Source organism: Colletotrichum navitas (assembly GCF_030913465.1).
Source record: "Colletotrichum navitas strain CBS 125086 chromosome Unknown LY79scaffold_25, whole genome shotgun sequence".
In the NCBI taxonomy this organism is placed as follows: domain Eukaryota; kingdom Fungi; phylum Ascomycota; class Sordariomycetes; order Glomerellales; family Glomerellaceae; genus Colletotrichum; species Colletotrichum navitas.
In genome coordinates, this window is record NW_026850571.1 from 345,357 (window position 1) to 362,120 (window position 16,764).

General features: G+C 57.5%; 6 protein-coding genes across 6 annotated transcripts; 3 read left to right on the forward strand and 3 right to left on the reverse strand.

Moving 5' to 3' along the window:
- Positions 1-5: 5 nt before the first annotated feature.
- Positions 6-929, forward strand: LY79DRAFT_514354 (GRIM-19 protein; the record flags this gene model as incomplete). The annotated part of the gene is made up of 4 exons (XM_060554600.1): positions 6-56; positions 412-518; positions 609-761; positions 884-929. 4 exons carry the CDS (start codon positions 6-8, stop codon positions 927-929), a joined length of 357 nt encoding a protein of 118 aa, XP_060414804.1.
- A 1,652-nt stretch (positions 930-2,581) lies between these two features.
- On the reverse strand, positions 2,582-6,492 carry LY79DRAFT_514435 (armadillo-type protein; the record flags this gene model as incomplete). Its single annotated transcript, XM_060554609.1, has 3 exons — positions 2,582-5,182; positions 5,252-5,517; positions 5,586-6,492. 3 exons carry the CDS (start codon positions 6,490-6,492, stop codon positions 2,582-2,584), a joined length of 3,774 nt encoding a protein of 1,257 aa, XP_060414805.1.
- A 761-nt stretch (positions 6,493-7,253) lies between these two features.
- On the reverse strand, positions 7,254-8,107 carry LY79DRAFT_552109 (uncharacterized protein). The gene has a single exon (XM_060557694.1). The coding sequence runs from the start codon at positions 8,097-8,099 to the stop codon at positions 7,605-7,607; it is 495 nt and encodes a 164-aa protein (XP_060414806.1). The 5' UTR covers positions 8,100-8,107; the 3' UTR covers positions 7,254-7,604.
- A 96-nt stretch (positions 8,108-8,203) lies between these two features.
- LY79DRAFT_514310 (kinase-like domain-containing protein) lies at positions 8,204-9,754 on the forward strand (the record flags this gene model as incomplete). Its single annotated transcript, XM_060554594.1, has 2 exons — positions 8,204-8,489; positions 8,568-9,754. The coding sequence occupies 2 exons, from the start codon at positions 8,204-8,206 to the stop codon at positions 9,752-9,754; spliced, it is 1,473 nt and encodes a 490-aa protein (XP_060414807.1).
- Positions 9,755-10,443: 689 nt separating this feature from the next.
- On the reverse strand, positions 10,444-11,760 carry LY79DRAFT_180302 (60S ribosomal protein L27a). The gene is made up of 5 exons (XM_060551297.1): positions 11,497-11,760; positions 10,942-11,060; positions 10,834-10,879; positions 10,573-10,771; positions 10,444-10,511 (listed from the first exon to the last, which is right to left on the reverse strand). Exons 1-5 carry the CDS (start codon positions 11,526-11,528, stop codon positions 10,461-10,463), a joined length of 447 nt encoding a protein of 148 aa, XP_060414808.1. The 5' UTR covers positions 11,529-11,760; the 3' UTR covers positions 10,444-10,460.
- On the forward strand, positions 11,595-14,870 carry LY79DRAFT_703188 (DNA repair helicase; the record flags this gene model as incomplete). Its single annotated transcript, XM_060564960.1, has 4 exons — positions 11,595-12,161; positions 12,219-12,671; positions 12,725-13,441; positions 13,515-14,870. Exons 1-4 carry the CDS (start codon positions 11,994-11,996, stop codon positions 14,868-14,870), a joined length of 2,694 nt encoding a protein of 897 aa, XP_060414809.1. The 5' UTR covers positions 11,595-11,993.
- Positions 14,871-16,764: the final 1,894 nt, after the last annotated feature.

Below are 16,764 nucleotides of genomic sequence, written 5' to 3' on the forward strand. Positions count from 1 at the left end.
CCAAGATGCCTCAGGATATGCCGCCCGTGGGGGGATACCAGGCTGTGCAGTATAAGGTGAGTCGAGGTGATTTCCGCCTTCCTGGCGAGTTGGGGGGGCGGGCGAGCATTGGGTGTAGGGTGCCAGGGCATAAGAGAGGCGGATCGGAGGCAGGAGGAAGCTTCGGGGACGATAGAGCGGACTCGGAAAGGGGGACAGAGAGGAAAGATGTATGGGAGCGGTGTCGTGCGACGGGCCTTCTGCTGGAGGGCGCTGGGTGGACTGGCACAGCAGATGGCTTCGTGGTAGGGTTGTCGGGAGGCACCGGGCGAGAGACCACACCGATGGATGCGACGAGGACTTTTGTTCTGTTTCTCTTTTTCTTCTACACTCCGTGGAGGGAATAATGCTGATCATCCTGGGGGAACACAGCGCAACCTGCCCGCCCGTGGATTCCGCCCCGGCACGATGTTGCTGGGCATGGGACTGGTGATGGGATACGGATGGTACCACCTGATCAAGGGTATCCGCGAAGCCAAGTACGTTTTTCCCCACCCCGTACACGGGAGAGAGAGGGAGGGAGGGAAAACACCCGAGCTGGGGAACATGAATGTGCTGACCGGTCGCAGCGAGCTCGCGAGAGAGAAGATGTGGGCGCGCATCCACCTCGTCCCCCTCCTGCAGGCCGAGGAGGACCGCGACCAGGTCCGCAGGTGGTACGCCGACCAGGCGAGAGAGAAGGAGCTGCTGGGCGAGAACACCAAGGTCTACCACTCTGACAGGTACGTCGACTTTCTCCGTTTTCCGTTTTCAACACCCTTTCACGTATCTTTTGGATATCACCCTGTGGAAGATTTCCATGTCCGAAGGGAGAAAGAGGCCGCGACTGACGGCAGCGTCACAGATTCGTCCGGCCCACTTTCGCCGTTACGCCTTCAACCAAGAACTAGATATTGCCCCGTCACATGATGAGTCGGAGGGGGGGAGGAACGCTGCCGGGGGAATACCCTGGGACGGTTTGAGGGGAGAAAGAGCCGGCGAGACGCTGGCGTGTGTATACATGCTATCTTTTTTTTTTTCTCTCTTCCGGCAACGGAGAGAGAAATGTCAAGGAAAGTCCTATTCAAATCAACCAACTATCCTGTCTGTGCGACGGGCTTCTGTGTTGTCGTGACATGGTAGAGAGCCCCCCCCTCCCCGGCCAGGCGTGATACGATACTCCGTTGCCGGTGTTGGCGTGACTGTCGTCAATGCGACTCGAAGCTTTGGCGTCGTCGGTAAACAAGACGTTTGACCATGCGCCTTCTCTTTCTCGCCTCCCCGGGAACACGCAAACACACACACACACTGGGTTTGGACCGCAACAGGAGATTGTGGCTGGGGGCCCGGCCGACGGCACACTTTCAGGCGACCGCCCCTTCATGCCGTGCCGTGCCGCCACGTGGCCCATGGGTCTGCCCCAGTCGAGGCTATACTTGCAGGTCCTCCGCGGGGGGTTAAAGTTGCAGTGAAGTCGGATAAGGTTATCGATCTCGATTGCAGGAAAAGGACTTTAAGGAGGTTTGGGGTGAGTGGGGGGAAGGGAAGAGGCGAATGGTTTTGACGACGGAGTATGGCTGCTGAGCACACACGCTATTATCGCCATGTCGAACAGATTCCGGTATGTTCCTGATTCATGTCCAGACCAATCTCAATAAACCCTTGTGCTTGTCGGCCTGCCCCCAGGGACACACACATACACACACCCCTCATATTGCCCATCTCTCGGTCGGCGGTTTCCTGGCGAAGAGATACTTTCCTAGAAGACGCATGTTTCCCTCCTTGTTTGTTTTGCACCCCGAAGCATCGACTACGGCATTGGAGATGTATGTTGGACGGACTGGGGGATACAACGGCCCTCTTTCCCGTCCATAGCTCATGGCATCAAGAGACCGCAACCTAGACTTTGGACGATCGTTCTCGCCTTTCTTAGACTGAGGCTTTTTTTTTTCTTGATTGATTTACTATCTATCCTGCCTCCGCCATCACGGGGTGTGTCATCACCCACACTCGGGGCCGTCGTAGCCCGCACCCTATCCACCTTGCTAGACCCGGTCGACGCCGCTCCTACATCGTAATCACCAGTTGTAGGCACCAAGTCGACTTCAGATCGAGAGTCTCGGCGGCACCGAGGGGGTGGTAGGTATCCTTTGCGTGCCGCGGGGAATGAGAGCCAGTTCGACGCCGACGAGGGCGATGCCTTCGTACCAACGCAGGAATTATAGAGCACGGAGACTCGAAAGGGCTCTTTAGTGTAACTTCCTGCAAGCATTTGAGTATTCAAGTATATCAGACTTGGTCTAGGACAAGTCGGATATGCAGTAAGCTTGAATTGCACGCAGTCCGTTGCATATCGAAAGTAAGGTGAGAAAAAAATCAATTCGTCAACGTCATTAAGTCTCATCATCCATACAGTGGTATACCCAAAGTGACGCAAGTCAAGTAGCCAACCACCCCAGACAACACAACAAAAACCACCAACGCCGACCGACAACCCTGCCCCTATTTTCTACACAGCCGGCCACAAGGCCAGCTGAAATCGCCTTCATAACGTCCCCCCCCCTTACGCCTGGGACTGAATGACTCTGAAGCCCTCCGAGACGGTCTTGGTGATCTCCTCGTTCTTGTGCTGAAGCAGCCCCAGCGCGAACGCGACGTCGTTCCACTGGCGTTCCGTCTCGCAGCGGGCGAGCCTGGCCGCGAGCTTGTCGGCCAGCTGCTTGGCGTGCTTGTCCTTCTCGACGAAGCCCAGGAGGAAACGGATGATCCTGCGGAAACTCTCCTCTTCCAGGTTCTTTTCGGCGGACAGCAAGCTGAACATGTCGACAAAGTGGTTGTAGACGGCGTTGTCCTTGGTGCTGAGTTCGGTGAAGAACATCCTTGCCAGGTCGGCGATGCGGCGGTCCTCGTCCTCGAGGCACTTGGCCATCTCACCCAGCTGACCCTTGACCTTGACCTGACCGGCGAGGATGAGGAAGGTCAGGGTCATCAGGCAAGTGCGCTTCACAGACTGGTCCTTGTCGGCCAGGCGGCGGTACAAGAAGTCCGTGTTTTCGTCGATGAGGTGGTTGAAGCACACCGCCATGTCACCAAGCGCGATGACGGCGTTGGAGCGCACCGTGGCGTCGGTCGAGCGCTCCATGATGGTGATGAGCAGCGGCAGGTTGGCCTCGCAGTACTCGGAGCTGACGCACATGAGCTTGGCGAGGCAGAGGGTGGCGGCGGCCTGCAGCCCCTTGTCGGCGTACGTCGTGTTGTTGGCGCAGATCTCCGACACCAGGGGCCCGAACTGCGCCAGCAGGGAGTTGGGGCCGAACAGGAGCTCCCGCTCACGGATGTGCGCCATGGCCTCGGTGAAGTCGTCCTCGGTCGTGCCGCCGATGAGGTCCAGGTCATCTGGCTCGTCCTTCTTGCCTGCCTGGGCCGTCGACTTGTCTGCCGTCTTTTCCTTCTCCTGGTCCTGCTTACGGCGCTTGAAGTCGAGTTCGCAGAGTTCGAGGTGCACAATTTGCTTAATGGCAACGTGGCCGACGATGAAGAGAAGCTGGGACAGACCAATGGCCGCATCGCGCTTCTTCGGCTGAGAGGCAGCAGGGGGCACGACCGTCTCATTTCCGTCCTCGTCCGCCTCCGTGGGCTGGCTCTCGTCTCGCGACACCGGCCTCGAGCTCGGCTGGGAGCTCGGCTGGGAGCTCGCTCGTGATTGGGGAGCGGAAAAGACCTGCTTGGTCTTGTGGCGGATGATGTCGGAGCAGAGGGTGTCGGGGTGCTTGGAAATGGCGTAGATGGCGTTGATGGCCTGCTCAGCAACACCGTACCACTCCTTGCTCTCGGACGGCACCTCGGTGATGGACGCCAGCTTGGACAAAACGGCGTGGTCGTTTGGCAGCCTGGAGAACTTGAGAGCAGACTCTTTTGCCTGACGGCCGGTGGGGTTGATGCGGCGAAGAGCGATGCAAGTGTACTTGGCCAGCTGGAGATCGGCACGGCCGTGGGCCCCCAAGCCGGTGCGCAGCATAGTCTCCATCTCTCCGACGACGATCTCGGGGCTCGCGGTTGCGAGCATGCCCAGGACGATGATGGCGCCGCGACGTTGCGTCCTGGAAATCTCGCGCTTTTGCACACCGTACACTTGCCAGAGCTTGGCGATGACCATGTCGGGAATCAAGCCCTGCTTCATCATGGTGCTGAGCAACTGCTCCAGCGACGTCAGCTCGGCGGGGGTGGCGCCAAAGGTCAGGCTGATCATGTTCCGGGCGATGAAGTTGGCCGCGTCGTTGGAGCTGAAGGAATCAGGCGCCTCGAAGAACAGGCGCTTGTAGACATCTATCAGGTGGCTCTGGACGCCCTTGCCCTCGTCGCTGTTGCCCTTGGTCCAGATCAAGCGCAGCATGCGGCGGATGCCGACCTTGTTCTGCTCAATGTTGTACGCGTCGCCGACCTCGAAGTAGTCCATGGCCTCGATGACTTCGCTCTTGTTGCGGGAGCCGAGCAGCTGGCAGACGGTGCCGGTGGCCTCGTGAAGGACGTCGATGAACTTCAAGGCCTCGGAGTAGTACCGCCTGGTGAGGGTGAGTTTCTCGATGGCTTCGGACGTTGCGGCCTCCTCCCGTGCCTTGCGGACGGCCTCGAACTTCTGCTCGTCGGTCATGGGCTTCTGGGGCGATTGCTCAATCTGCGTCGCTTCGTCGAGCAGCTCGTTGTCGACCGTGGTGTTGGCGGCTCCTTCGCCCAGGCCGGGGGCCCCCTCGGGGGGTTGCAACGCGTTGAGCTCCTCGTCGACCTTGTCAAGACGGGCTTGCCAGTCCTTGCGATTGAGCTGGGCGCCGTGCATGACGGTAAACGGATGGGTCTTGATCAAAGCGCCGAGGAGCTTGATGGCGTTCCTCCTGACGTGGCTGCTCTTGTCCTCGAGACTCCGGCATGCCATTTCGGCAGCGCGTTGGCGCCGCTTGGGAAACTTTTGCTCGAGGTCGCACAGCTTGACGTAGACCTGAATGGCCCTGCAGCGGCAATAGGGGTTGATGTCGAGGAAGCGCTCTTCCAGCACGTCGAAGAAGGCGTTAAGCTGGGACTTGTGGTTCTCGCCGCGCTCGTCCTGCTTGACCAGGTGGGCAATCATGTTTCCGCAAACTTCGATCAGGGAGCAGCGCAGTGTATAAGACTAGGGGGCGGGGGGTGTCAGCACAGGTTCAACCTGGAGGGGGAAGGGTACATGTTTCATTTTATTTACCTCGCTGTCGAGCTGCTTGGCGAGCATGGTCATCTGCTTGATGACCAGTCTGGGGGCGAGCTCGGAGAGCTTGACGATGAACTGGGAGACGGACTTGGGTCCCTTTGTGTCGTTTGAGTTGAACTCCTTGTTACTGAGCTCGCGCAGGATCTCGTCGGCCAGCTGGGGGTAGTCGTAGGTCTCTGCCAGAATGTGGAGGAACTCGGCCATGGGCTCGGAAAGGTGCTCAAAGTAGGTCAAGTTCTGGACAATGGAAATCTGGGCAGCTATGGGAGGGGGAGTCAGTTCATGGGCAGGGCAGGGCAGGGCGGGGCGGGACATCGCAGGAGCTTACCATAGGCGTGGCCGTGATGCTTGACGGCGATGCAGAGGACCTTGAAGGCGTGCATGCGGATGGATGTGCTCTTGACGCGCTGCTCGCTCTCGAGAATCATGTAGACGGGGCGGGTCAGGAGGCCGATGAAGGTGTCTCTTTCCGAGGTGGTGAGGAAGATCTTGGTGAGCTTCAGCTTGAGGACCTTGCTCATGATGTCGAGGGCGGACTGCAGCTGGGTTGCCGAGTCCCAGACGCCGTCCTGCTTGGGGGCGTTCTTCTTAGGCTTCCCGCGGCCCCTGGCGACGGGGGCGGTTGACGACTTCTCGGCGGCCTTGGTCTCGACGGCGGCGATGGTCCATTGCAGGAGGAAGCCGTAGATCTCGAGGAGCTGCTTGTGGTGGGCGAGGGTCTCCTGTTCGTCGGGGGACTCGAGGTCGTGGTTTATGGCATCGCCCTCGGCGGCGAGGCCGGACATGACAAGGTCGAAGATCTTGCTGAGGGCGTGGGTCGGCAGAAAGGCAGTGTACCTGGAAGGGTGGAAAAGTTCAGAATTATGTTCTCGCGAGGGTTTGTGTTTGCGGTCACGATCACGATCAGGGTCAGGGTCAGGGTCAGGGTCCAAGGGTGGCCTGGAGGGGAGAAAAGAAAAGGAAGGGGAGGGGTCTGAAGGATGAGGGGAGACGGGTGCGCACTTTAGGAGGAATTGCAGCGAGTCGAGATGGGCACTGCGGGTGATGGCCTCGGGGTTTTCGGCGACGGCGTCGACGATGGGGTTGAGGACGGGGTTGACGACGGCGACGGTCAGACCCTCGGGGTCGTTTTCGTAGTCGAAGAGGGAGCCATCGGCTTCGGGAGTGGGGATGCTGGCGGGATCGCTCATGTAATGCTTGAGAGCATCGTTGATGTCGAAGGCGACCGAGTCCATGGCTGCGGTCTGGCTGAGGTGTGCGCACCCAACGTCGAGAAGCGATGGAGAAGCGATAGAGGGCGGGGGTTATGGAGAGGGGGAGGGGGAGGAAGAAGAATGAACAAGAAGTAGGACCAAAGACGGTCAGGTCGATCAGGATGCAGCGGAGAGGGACCCGGTGTGCGTCCGAGTAATCCGAGCTGGTGCGGTGGGATATAGCCGCCGTGCTTCAGCTGCTGTTTCTGCCTCTCAGTGTCTGTCTGTCTGTCTGTGCGGTGGTGGTTAGTCAGGCGATGGATGCGCCGCGCCGGGGAGGAGCAACGGAAGGAGAAGGAAGAGAGACAGAATAAATGACAAAAACCGCAAAGGGTGGGAGAGAAAGCGCAAACAGCGACCGTGTATGTGTGTGATGGCGACGACGTCGAGGTTTGGTTTGGGGGTTACCACATACGGACATGAAGATTGGGAAAAGCGCCTAGCAACGGATGGTGGGATTTTTGTTTATTGTTTTCTTTCGGGCCTTTTTGGACGCGACGTCGTCAATTAACGGAGGTGCGGGGTCGTTTCTCCAAGATGTGATTGGTCAGCATGCGGTCTTGGCTGGCTTGTTTACACTTCCTACTCACCTAGGTGTAGTATGTGTACTGTGTACTCACGTGGTAGTACTAGGGATACCTAAGTACCTTCAGTACTAAGGCATGTAAGGATGTACATCGTATGAAGCTCGGCTAGCCTCTCTTCAGGGACCATCACACAGCAAAACGGCGCTGCCCCTCCATCGGGTCTGAAGCCCGAAGGCACCTCGAGGTACTGTTGAGGTAGCTTTACCCATCATATCAAAACAGCTACGAGCCCGCTCGGAAAACGCGACACTTGGAAAAAATCAAATAAAAACTGTCTTGACTGGGATGAAAACAACGGCAGAAAACCAAATAAGAATAAGGGAAAAAGCAACCCCTCCGCCTCCTCCTCGTCGAAGAACACACCAATCAAGACCACTGACTAGTCGATCAATTGACTGACTGACTGGCTGGTCACAACTCGACTCTCATTCGCACTATCTGCTGTCACTCCCCTCCCCGGGCATACGACACGCCGATGAACAAGTCTTCCTCGTTTGCGCGTTGGGCTTACACGAACAATTGAAACACCACTACGGAACATATATACACTAGGTACACGACCTGCAGTACATCCATCCATACTCTTCCTGCCCCCCGCATACCCGCCGCCTCGGATGACGCAGTGTCCCTCCAAGCGAGACTCCTCAGCTGGCTTTGGTCAACCCAACTTGGAAGCCATCGATCAATTGACTCGTTTCGGCCAAGGCCTCGACGTCCAGGCCTGGCACCGACACGATTGGGCGACGCCAACGCCAACGCCAACGCCAACGCCAAAATCGGCGCCGACGCCACCAACAACAACAACACGCAACCAACAAGCACAACACACAGCAGCACATTCACCACCACCGCAATCACAACCACAATCACAGCCACAGCCTCAACCACAACCACAATCACAACCAAAACCTGCCACTCTACAACAACGGCAACAACAACAACAACAACAACAACCGCCACCCCGTGTCTCAGGCATTGTCTCGAATAGCCGCCTTCCTCCATCTCCCTCCCATGCCCCAGCAGACGCATCAACCGCTCCCGCAGACCTGCGATTGGCCCACCGCCCATTGACCGCCGAGTCTCGACCTCCATCTCGCTCCATGGCAATGGCCACGGCCACACGCAGACGAAGCCGCGAGGCTTTTGAAATACACCAGGATCCCCCCCACGCCCGCACCGAAGACACCGAGATGATGGCCGACTCCGAGCAGCACACCGAAGAGGTCGACGAGCAAGAGGAACCCGATGACGACGTCGAGAACGACCCCTCGGATGACACTTCGGACGACGACGACGTTGTCGACTCGGGCGTCCAGCGTGACATGGACCGTCTGCAAGACACCTTTCCCGGCTTCCGTCAAAAGTACCGTCTGATCAAGCGCATCGGCGAAGGTAATCCATCTTCCTATCCCCTCCCCTCCCCTCCCCTCCCCTCCGTTTCACTCATGCTGACCGAGCTACGCTCACAAGGGACCTTTTCCACCGTCTACAAGGCCGAAGACCTACAGTACGATCGCTACGACAACGACTGGGACATTGAAGAGAAGGACAATCCCGCCCCGAAGTGGACGCCGCCTCCTCTGAAGCGCCATGGAAGCCACACGTCGGCTTCTCGCGAACCTCGCCGGCGCGCCCGTTACGTTGCCATCAAAAAGATCTACGTCACCTCGTCTCCCACCCGCATCCTGAACGAGCTCGAGCTGCTACACGACTTGAGGAACTGCGCTGCCGTCTGTCCCCTCATCACCGCCTTCCGCTCCACCGACCAGGTCATTGCCATCCTTCCCTACTTCCGCCACGAGGACTTCCGCGACTACTTCCGCCAGATGAAGGTCTCGGACATGGCCATCTACCTCCGCAGCCTCTTCACCGCCCTCAAGGCAGTCCACGAGCACAAGATTCTGCACCGCGACATCAAGCCCACCAACTTCCTCTACGACCCCCAGTCACGCCGCGGCGTCCTCGTCGACTTTGGTCTCGCCGAGCGCGAGGGCTCCGACGGCAAACCCTGCCTGTGCCGCGAGAGCAGAGAGATCCGCAAGCAGAGGATCGCCACCAGCGCGGCATCCCAGAACGGGCCCCAGCAGGGCTATCCCAAGACCGACACCCGCCCCTCGAGGAGGGCGAACCGTGCCGGCACTCGCGGCTTCCGCGCCCCCGAGGTGCTCTTCAAGTGCACCGAGCAGACGACAAAGATCGACATCTGGTCCGCCGGCGTCATTCTCCTGACCATCATGAGCAAGCGCTTTCCCTTCTTCAACAGCGCCGACGACGTCGAGGCCATGATTGAGATAGCCACCATCTTTGGCGTCAAGCGCATGAGGCAGGCCGGCCTGCTGCACGGCTGCATGTTTGAGACTAATATTCCCACCGTGGGCAACGCCGGCTTCTCCCTGGGCAAAATCATTCTCTGGTCCACCTGTCGCACCGACGGCGGCAAGGACGGCCAGCCCGGCATCCCCCTGACCGACGAGGAGTTACTGGCCGTCGACTTTTTGGAGCGCTGCATGGAGCTCGATCCCACCCGACGCATCAGTGCCAAGGAAGCGCTGGAGCACGACTTCCTCAAGGACCCCCAACCCAGGCAGTCGGTCGAGGTTTTCGAGGAGGATGTCGTGGAAGAAGATGATGAGATGGATTTGCTAGAGGCGGAATGATAACGTTTTGGATCCCAACATGATGCGTGCGTCCTACATAACTAGACTGCAGTGAGCCGTGCAGGCATGCACGTGTACGATTAGACGAGGCACAAGGGCACACATGGGAGGCTCAGAGACTTTTTTTGGACGCGAAAAACAGCGGAAGCAGCATGCGCCGAGCAGGCAACGCCCGGCATGGCGTTGGGTATATCAAAAAGCCGAGACCCGAGGGAACAGAGGCGTACATATACACCACAGCGTATATAGACACATGAGAAAAGCGTCGAGACAAGAACAAGTCAATGTAGAAAAGTAATACGATTCAACCCGTTCCTATCCGTGCTGCCTTTCTGTTTTTTCATGTCCCAGAGACGCCACTAAAACACGTGAGACCCAACCCCACCACAGCAGTGATGTGATGATGCGAAGACGCCAAGATTCATCGAATTTGAAGAGCCTTTTTTTCTTTTTTGTATTCGGTTCAAGTTCCCCTGGGAAATTCTGGTCTTCATGCTATGTGAAAAGCCGGTCCACACCCCATTTTGGGAGGGTGTCTTATTTTTCCCCGTGTCCTTTTTCTCGCCTACGCGCAAGATTGGCGTCGAGCTCTGGCGGTACGCCGACCGCTGATCCCGCGACCGCATGGACAAATCATTCCCAGGACTTGCTTCACCTTTGTCGTGTTGCTGATGCGCGGAACCCTCCGTGATGGCGTTAACCGGATTTACGCGACGAGCTCAACGACACCACCGGCCTCGGTGATCTTCTTCTCAGCCTGGGGACGGGGGTTATTAGCGGGGAAACGGTATTGAGGGAAACACGATCCAGGTACTGACCAGCTTGGAAACCCAGCGGGCCTTGACGACGATGGGAACCTCGGGGAGACGGCCCTTGCCGAGGAGCTTGGAGTAGCCGAAGGGGAGGAGGTCGATGACGGGGACCTTGTCGCCCTTGCCGGCGAGGTACTCCTCACGCTTCTCAGCGGGGACGAGAGTCCAGAGCTTGTCGAGGTTGAGGACAGGCTTCCAGAAGTGGCTGCCGATGGTTAGTACGCGGCGGGAGCCCGATGGAGGACCATCTGGTCGGGGAGTACGTACTTCTGCTGCTTGTGGAAGTAGCGCATACCGACCTTACCGAAGTAACCTGTGAAACTGGTCAGCCATCGGGATTCAACTTTGTCGTGCAAAGGGGAACGAGGGACATACCAGGGTGGTACTTGTCGAGGTTGGTGCGGTGGTGGTGCTGACCACCGGCCAGACCACGACCACCGGGGTGCTTGCGGTGCTTGCCAACACGTCCGTGACCGGCGGAGACGTGTCCGCGGCTGGAGAGAGAAGAGAAAGTCAGCTTCCGGGTACATTTGGAAACGAAGACATTTCTCCCAGGATCGCAGACGGCAGAGTTGGCGGTACCCATCCCATTGTCGCGTATGCCCTCTCGAGCATCCACGACCATGTTTGGGATGGTGTCCCTCCTTTTTACTGGAGGAGCAATGTTGACGCCCTTGTTTTCAACATGCTCAACTCCCTCTGCCGCCGCGCCTGCATCACAACAATATTCCTTTTCTTGCCTCCTCTTTCTCGAGGTTCCATGTCCTCAGCGACGAACGGACAACGACGACGACGACTTGGTCGCCCCCAGCTTCGTATCGGATCGACTGGGCGAGCGCGCGCGCGTGCGGCGCCGTCGCCGCCGCCGCGAGGACGTGGACCTGACTGGACTATTGCATCGGAGCGGGACGGGAAGATGATGAGACGTACTGCTTGCGGGTGCGCGAGAATCGGGTAGGCATGGCGACGGCTGTTGGGGTGGTCGACTTGGGGTTAGTATCGCTGAGGAAACTTCTCTTCGGAAAAGTTCGCGGGACAAAAAGAATTTGTGAGGGTCGTTCTGCGCCCCGGCGTAGCTTCGGGAAACCCGCTAAGCGGGTGGAGGGCAAGCCCTACATGGCCCGTGCTCTCGCTCTCCAGATTTTCGATACCAATTTTCAGCCTTATGTAATCACATTCGGCCTCCATGTCACCGAGCTCACCGACTCCCCGGACCGTGCGTCTCCCAGACCGAGGTCGCCGGCCTTGTTGTGCTCCAACGTTCTGCTGAGTGCCGTCACCCCTGGCGATCCCGCCCCCACCCACCGGCTTAAGCCCATGTTGATATCAAACAAACTCACGATCGATGTCCCTACGACTGAGCATTGAGCCTTCCTCTGCCTCGGCCGCTTGACCCCCGCTTCCAATTTTGGTTTGCATCCCTCAACATGGCTGATCATGTTATTGGGGATACGGAATTGTCTGTGCCGGATGGCATTGACTTCAACCACCCTTACACGCCCTATGACGTGCAGACTGATTTCATGAGAGCCGCTTACGGCGTGCTGCAACGCGGCAATGGACAAGTCGGCATCCTCGAGAGTCCGACAGGCACGGTACGAGCCGACGGCACAACCGAATTGCAGCCACATCTCATGCTGACTTTTGTCCAGGGCAAATCCCTCTCCCTGATATGCGCCTCGTTGACGTGGCTTCGGAACCAGCGTGTCGAGGAACACGAGGCGTCTCTCAAAGTCAACATGGACGACTTCAAGGATGAGCCGGGTTGGATTGTGGAGCAGATGCTGCGCCGCAAGAGAGAGGAGCTGGCCCGGACTTGGGAGGAGCGAGAGAAGAAACTGGAGCAGATCCGTCAGAAGGAGAAGGCCGTCGAGGCTCGCAGCGCCAAGCGACGTCGTTTCGACGAGGGGCCTTCTGGGCCGAAGCTGCGTGGTGCCGACCAGGACGATGATGAGTGGCTTCTAGATGAAGCAGATGCATCTGGCCCAACCGACGGAGACGCCATGAGCGGCCTCAGCAAGGAGACCAAAGATATCCTGACGAGGTTTGGTCTGGGGAGCCTCAAAGCGGAGCAAGAGGAGGACAGAATCGCCGACGGAATCAAGGTGCGCAGCGCCCCTGTTCCTGCCGGGCACGTTCGTAACATGATTCCCACCAGATATACTATACGTCGAGGACGCACTCTCAACTTACACAATTTATCCATGAACTGCGACGGCCCACATTCCCATCGTCCATACCGCCATCCGTCGTGCAAGGCCAAAGTAAAGGCGAGCATGCCGCCAAAGAGCCGGTCAAACACCTTCCCCTGTCGTCACGCCAAAAGCTCTGCATCAACCCGTCCGTGGCACGTCTGGGCACTCTCTCTGCCATCAACGACCGGTGCTCGGAGCTCCAGAAACCGAAATCCAAGGACAAGTGCCCTTACACGCTGAAAGAAGACAACGTATCCCAGACGCATCAGTTCAGGGACACTGCCCACGCCACGCTGCCCGATATCGAGGACCTCTATCATCTCGGCAAGAAGCTGTCGGTTTGCCCGTACTATGCCTCGCGAGCCGCGGTCGCGGGCGCCGAGATCATCACTCTGCCCTACCCCTTGCTTCTGCAGAAGAACGCGCGAGATGCCCTCGGCATCAAGCTGGAGGGCAACGTCGTCATCGTCGACGAGGCTCACAACATCATGGACGCGGTGGCCAACGTGTATGCGTCCGAGATAAAGCTGAGCGAGCTGAAACAGGCGCGGCAGATGCTCGGCGTCTACGTGAGGAGATTCGGCAAAAAGCTCAAGGGAGAGAACCGCGTCATGGTCGGACAGGTGGGCCGGGTCATCGAGGGCCTCAGTGAGTGGATGGATGGACAATCGAAGCTCAAGGTATGCTGCTGCTCCTGCTGCTGCTGCTGCTGCTGCTCCTCTTCTCTGCATTTCGTCGCTGACCATATCGCAGAGTACTCAAGGCATCGTGGACTCCAAAGTTCTCCTCCGCTGCAAAGGCGTGGACCAGATCAACCTGTTTAGGTTGGTTCAGTATATCCAAGAGTCGAAGCTGGCCTACAAGATCGAGAGCTACGTTGCGCACGTCGAAGAGGAAGCGGCTGGCGCCAGCCATGGCAAGCCGTCTTCGAGATCATCCGCGCCCGTTCTCCATACTCTTTCTTCATTTCTCATCTCTCTCACCAATCTCAGTTCCGAGGGTCGGATATTCTACGAAAAGCTGGCAACCGACCCGCCGGATATACAGCTCTCGTACCTTCTGCTATCCCCGACTCACGCCTTCTCGTCCATCGCTACGAGTGCCAGGGCCGTTATTCTCGCAGGCGGCACCATGTCTCCGTTCAACGACTACAAGTCGCATCTTTTCCCGTACCTGCCGGAATCCAAGCTCACGACACTCAGCTGCGGTCACGTTATCCCACCGTCAAACTTGTGCGTGTGGACATTGGCAGGGCCGGAACCGGGTCCCAACCGGGACATTAATTCAACTTTCGAGTTCAGCTTCCAACGAAGGGGCGAAGCGTCAACCAAGAGCAACCTGGGAATGGCCATCCTGAACATGTGCAATGTTGTCCCCGACGGCGTGGTCGTGTTTTTCCCTAGCTACGGATACTTGGAGGAGGTAGTTACTGCATGGAAAGGTGTTGGGCCGCCGCGGAACAGCCAGGTTCAGAACGGCGCCACCTCGATTTGGGACCGTTTGCAGCAGAGAAAGGCGGTTTTCAGCGAGACTCGCGGCGGCTCCAGTGACGAGGTGTTGGAAGCGTACAGTCGGGCCATATTGGGCGACGGCAGCGAGCCGAACTCGGGAGCGGCAGCTAAGCGTCGTGGTGCTCTGCTTCTAAGCGTCGTCGGCGGTAAGATGAGCGAGGGCATCAACTTCTCGGACCGGTTGGGTCGCTGTGTCATCATCGTGGGCCTACCGTACCCCAACATCAACTCTCCCGAGTGGAAGGCCAAGACGGAATACATCGAGACCACCACCGTCCAGCGACTGACGGACCCTTTGGGGACCGCGAAGATGCCGAGAGAAGAGGCGGCGGCGGTCGCGAAACAGGCGGCCAGGGACTTTTACGAGAACGCGTGCATGAGGGCGGTAAACCAGAGTATCGGCCGAGCCATCCGGCACCAGGGAGACTATGCGGCCATCGTGCTCGTAGATCGCAGATATGGCACAGACAGGATCCGAGAGAAGCTCCCGGGTTGGATTCGCGGGGGTCTAAACGGCGAGAGCCACGAAAAGGGGCTGCCTCAACTGATGGGAGCGTTGAGTGGCTTCTTCCGGTCGAAGCGGATGGGTGCGTCGTGATTTGTAGAAGGCCGGCGAGGCATTGTGGACCCTTTTTTTTTATATTTTATTCTCACGAAATCTGCATTTCCCGTCAGTCATCGGGATCGCGGGGCAATCATCGAGATGGTCTGCGGGCGATTCGTTGGTGCCGGCATCTGGCTCTGCGGTCCCAGCTAACTCCATCGACACGACCAAACAATGCGGAGACGCCAACAATCTAACGAGCAACGGCATCTGTAGCGTACCACGGAAACTGTGAAGACGTTATCGTAGCTGCCATGAAGCAAGGGCTTTGAAGAGTTTGCTGGGCATCAGAAAGTATAGCCATCTGAAACGCTCTGTCCGTGTAATTTTTTTCTTTCTGAAAGAGGTGAAAGGCAGAAAAACAAGAGCAAGTCAAGTCACGTCAAGAGAAAAAGAAGAGTACGGATAGGCAGGGTAGTGTAGAAATTATACATAGAACCTTACGCGACAATCCACAGCTCCTTGATCCCTTGGCCGTAGGTCGGTTGGGTATCATTGGGCCGTGAACGGCAATAAGCGAGACGTATTCAGCTTGCCCTTCCGGCCGAGCGCAAAGCTGCAAATCAGGGATTCGACTGTGAATCGTTGAAAGTCTCCAGACCCCTAGAAAGGTTGTGTTGTTCGCTACACCGACTCCTTTGTTGGGTGGCGCCATTATCATCCCACAGCACCTGTCCCGGGTCTTTTGGAAGCTTGGATGGGGTCCGGGGGGGCGATGACAAGTCTCTGAAGCCAAGAGAGGAGGGATGGATATCGATAGAGAACTAGTGTGCAGGGGTTCTCAGGGCGTACGAAGCTACGAGAATCTTATTATCCTTGACTCCTCGAGAGATGACGGTGGATGCATCCATCTGCCCTCATATCGGTGAGACCCTGAAAAATCAGAAAAAAGCTTACACCATAGTGACCAAGGCGATCGGATTGCATGCCGGATTCGTTGATAGGACGTTCACGATGAAGCCTTACGCGTGCAGAAGTGAAACTGGTTGAGTAGACAGTGGGGATACCACTCGCATCCAGCACTGGCTACATTGCAGTCGAACCGCACCTGTTAATCGGGTTCTTGAGTGACTTGGCTCCGTTAGGATCAAACCCCAAATCGGCGTCGTCCGAAGTTCGGAACACCCACCGGCACGGGTACCCCTCTGATGACCGACGGAGGCGGGCGAAGATAAGAAAGCCACAGAATCACAGAGACGACAGCCGCCAATCACACGTCGGGAATAGAACGGAGGCCGTCCCAGCCAATACGGGACGAACGGAGGGCAATCCGCCAATGGAAGTAACTCCTCAGGCGAGGTTGCCCCTTTCTCCTCGTCGTCCCGTCTCAGTAGTGATAGTAGTAGTAGCAGTAGTAGTAGTAGTAGTAGTAGTAGTAGTAGTGATTTTTCCATCAACCATAGACAACACCAATGAATCCCTTTCTACATGACATGGCAGTTTGTTGTCTCGGAACCAGGCAAAACGACCGAAACGCCACAAGCACCCTCCCCTCTATTGGCGAAACAAACACGTTTGTGTTGGGGAAAAACCTGCTGCTTAGCCCCCCCGGTGGCGTGGCGGGCATCACTTCCAGCTACCCTTGGTAGGCCACCTTCGTCGTGATCGCATTCGCTTTTGACCATCGTATATCGATCGACTTTGCTGGGACGTCCTCCTCGTTCCCGCGGTGTCCCCATGTTGACGGCGTTGAATAGATAATTATACGTTAATCTTCGAACCGGTACTGACACAGAACCCCGCTCTCTCTCTCTCTCTCTCTCTCCATCGCCCCAAGCTTGTTCCAACTCTGTCCTCGTTCCTTTCTCTTCTGCTGTTTCCTTCGATGAGTGAGTGCACTTGTCCCTGCTCCTCTCTTCAGCCGTGGTTTTTGCTTTTTGTTTGTTGT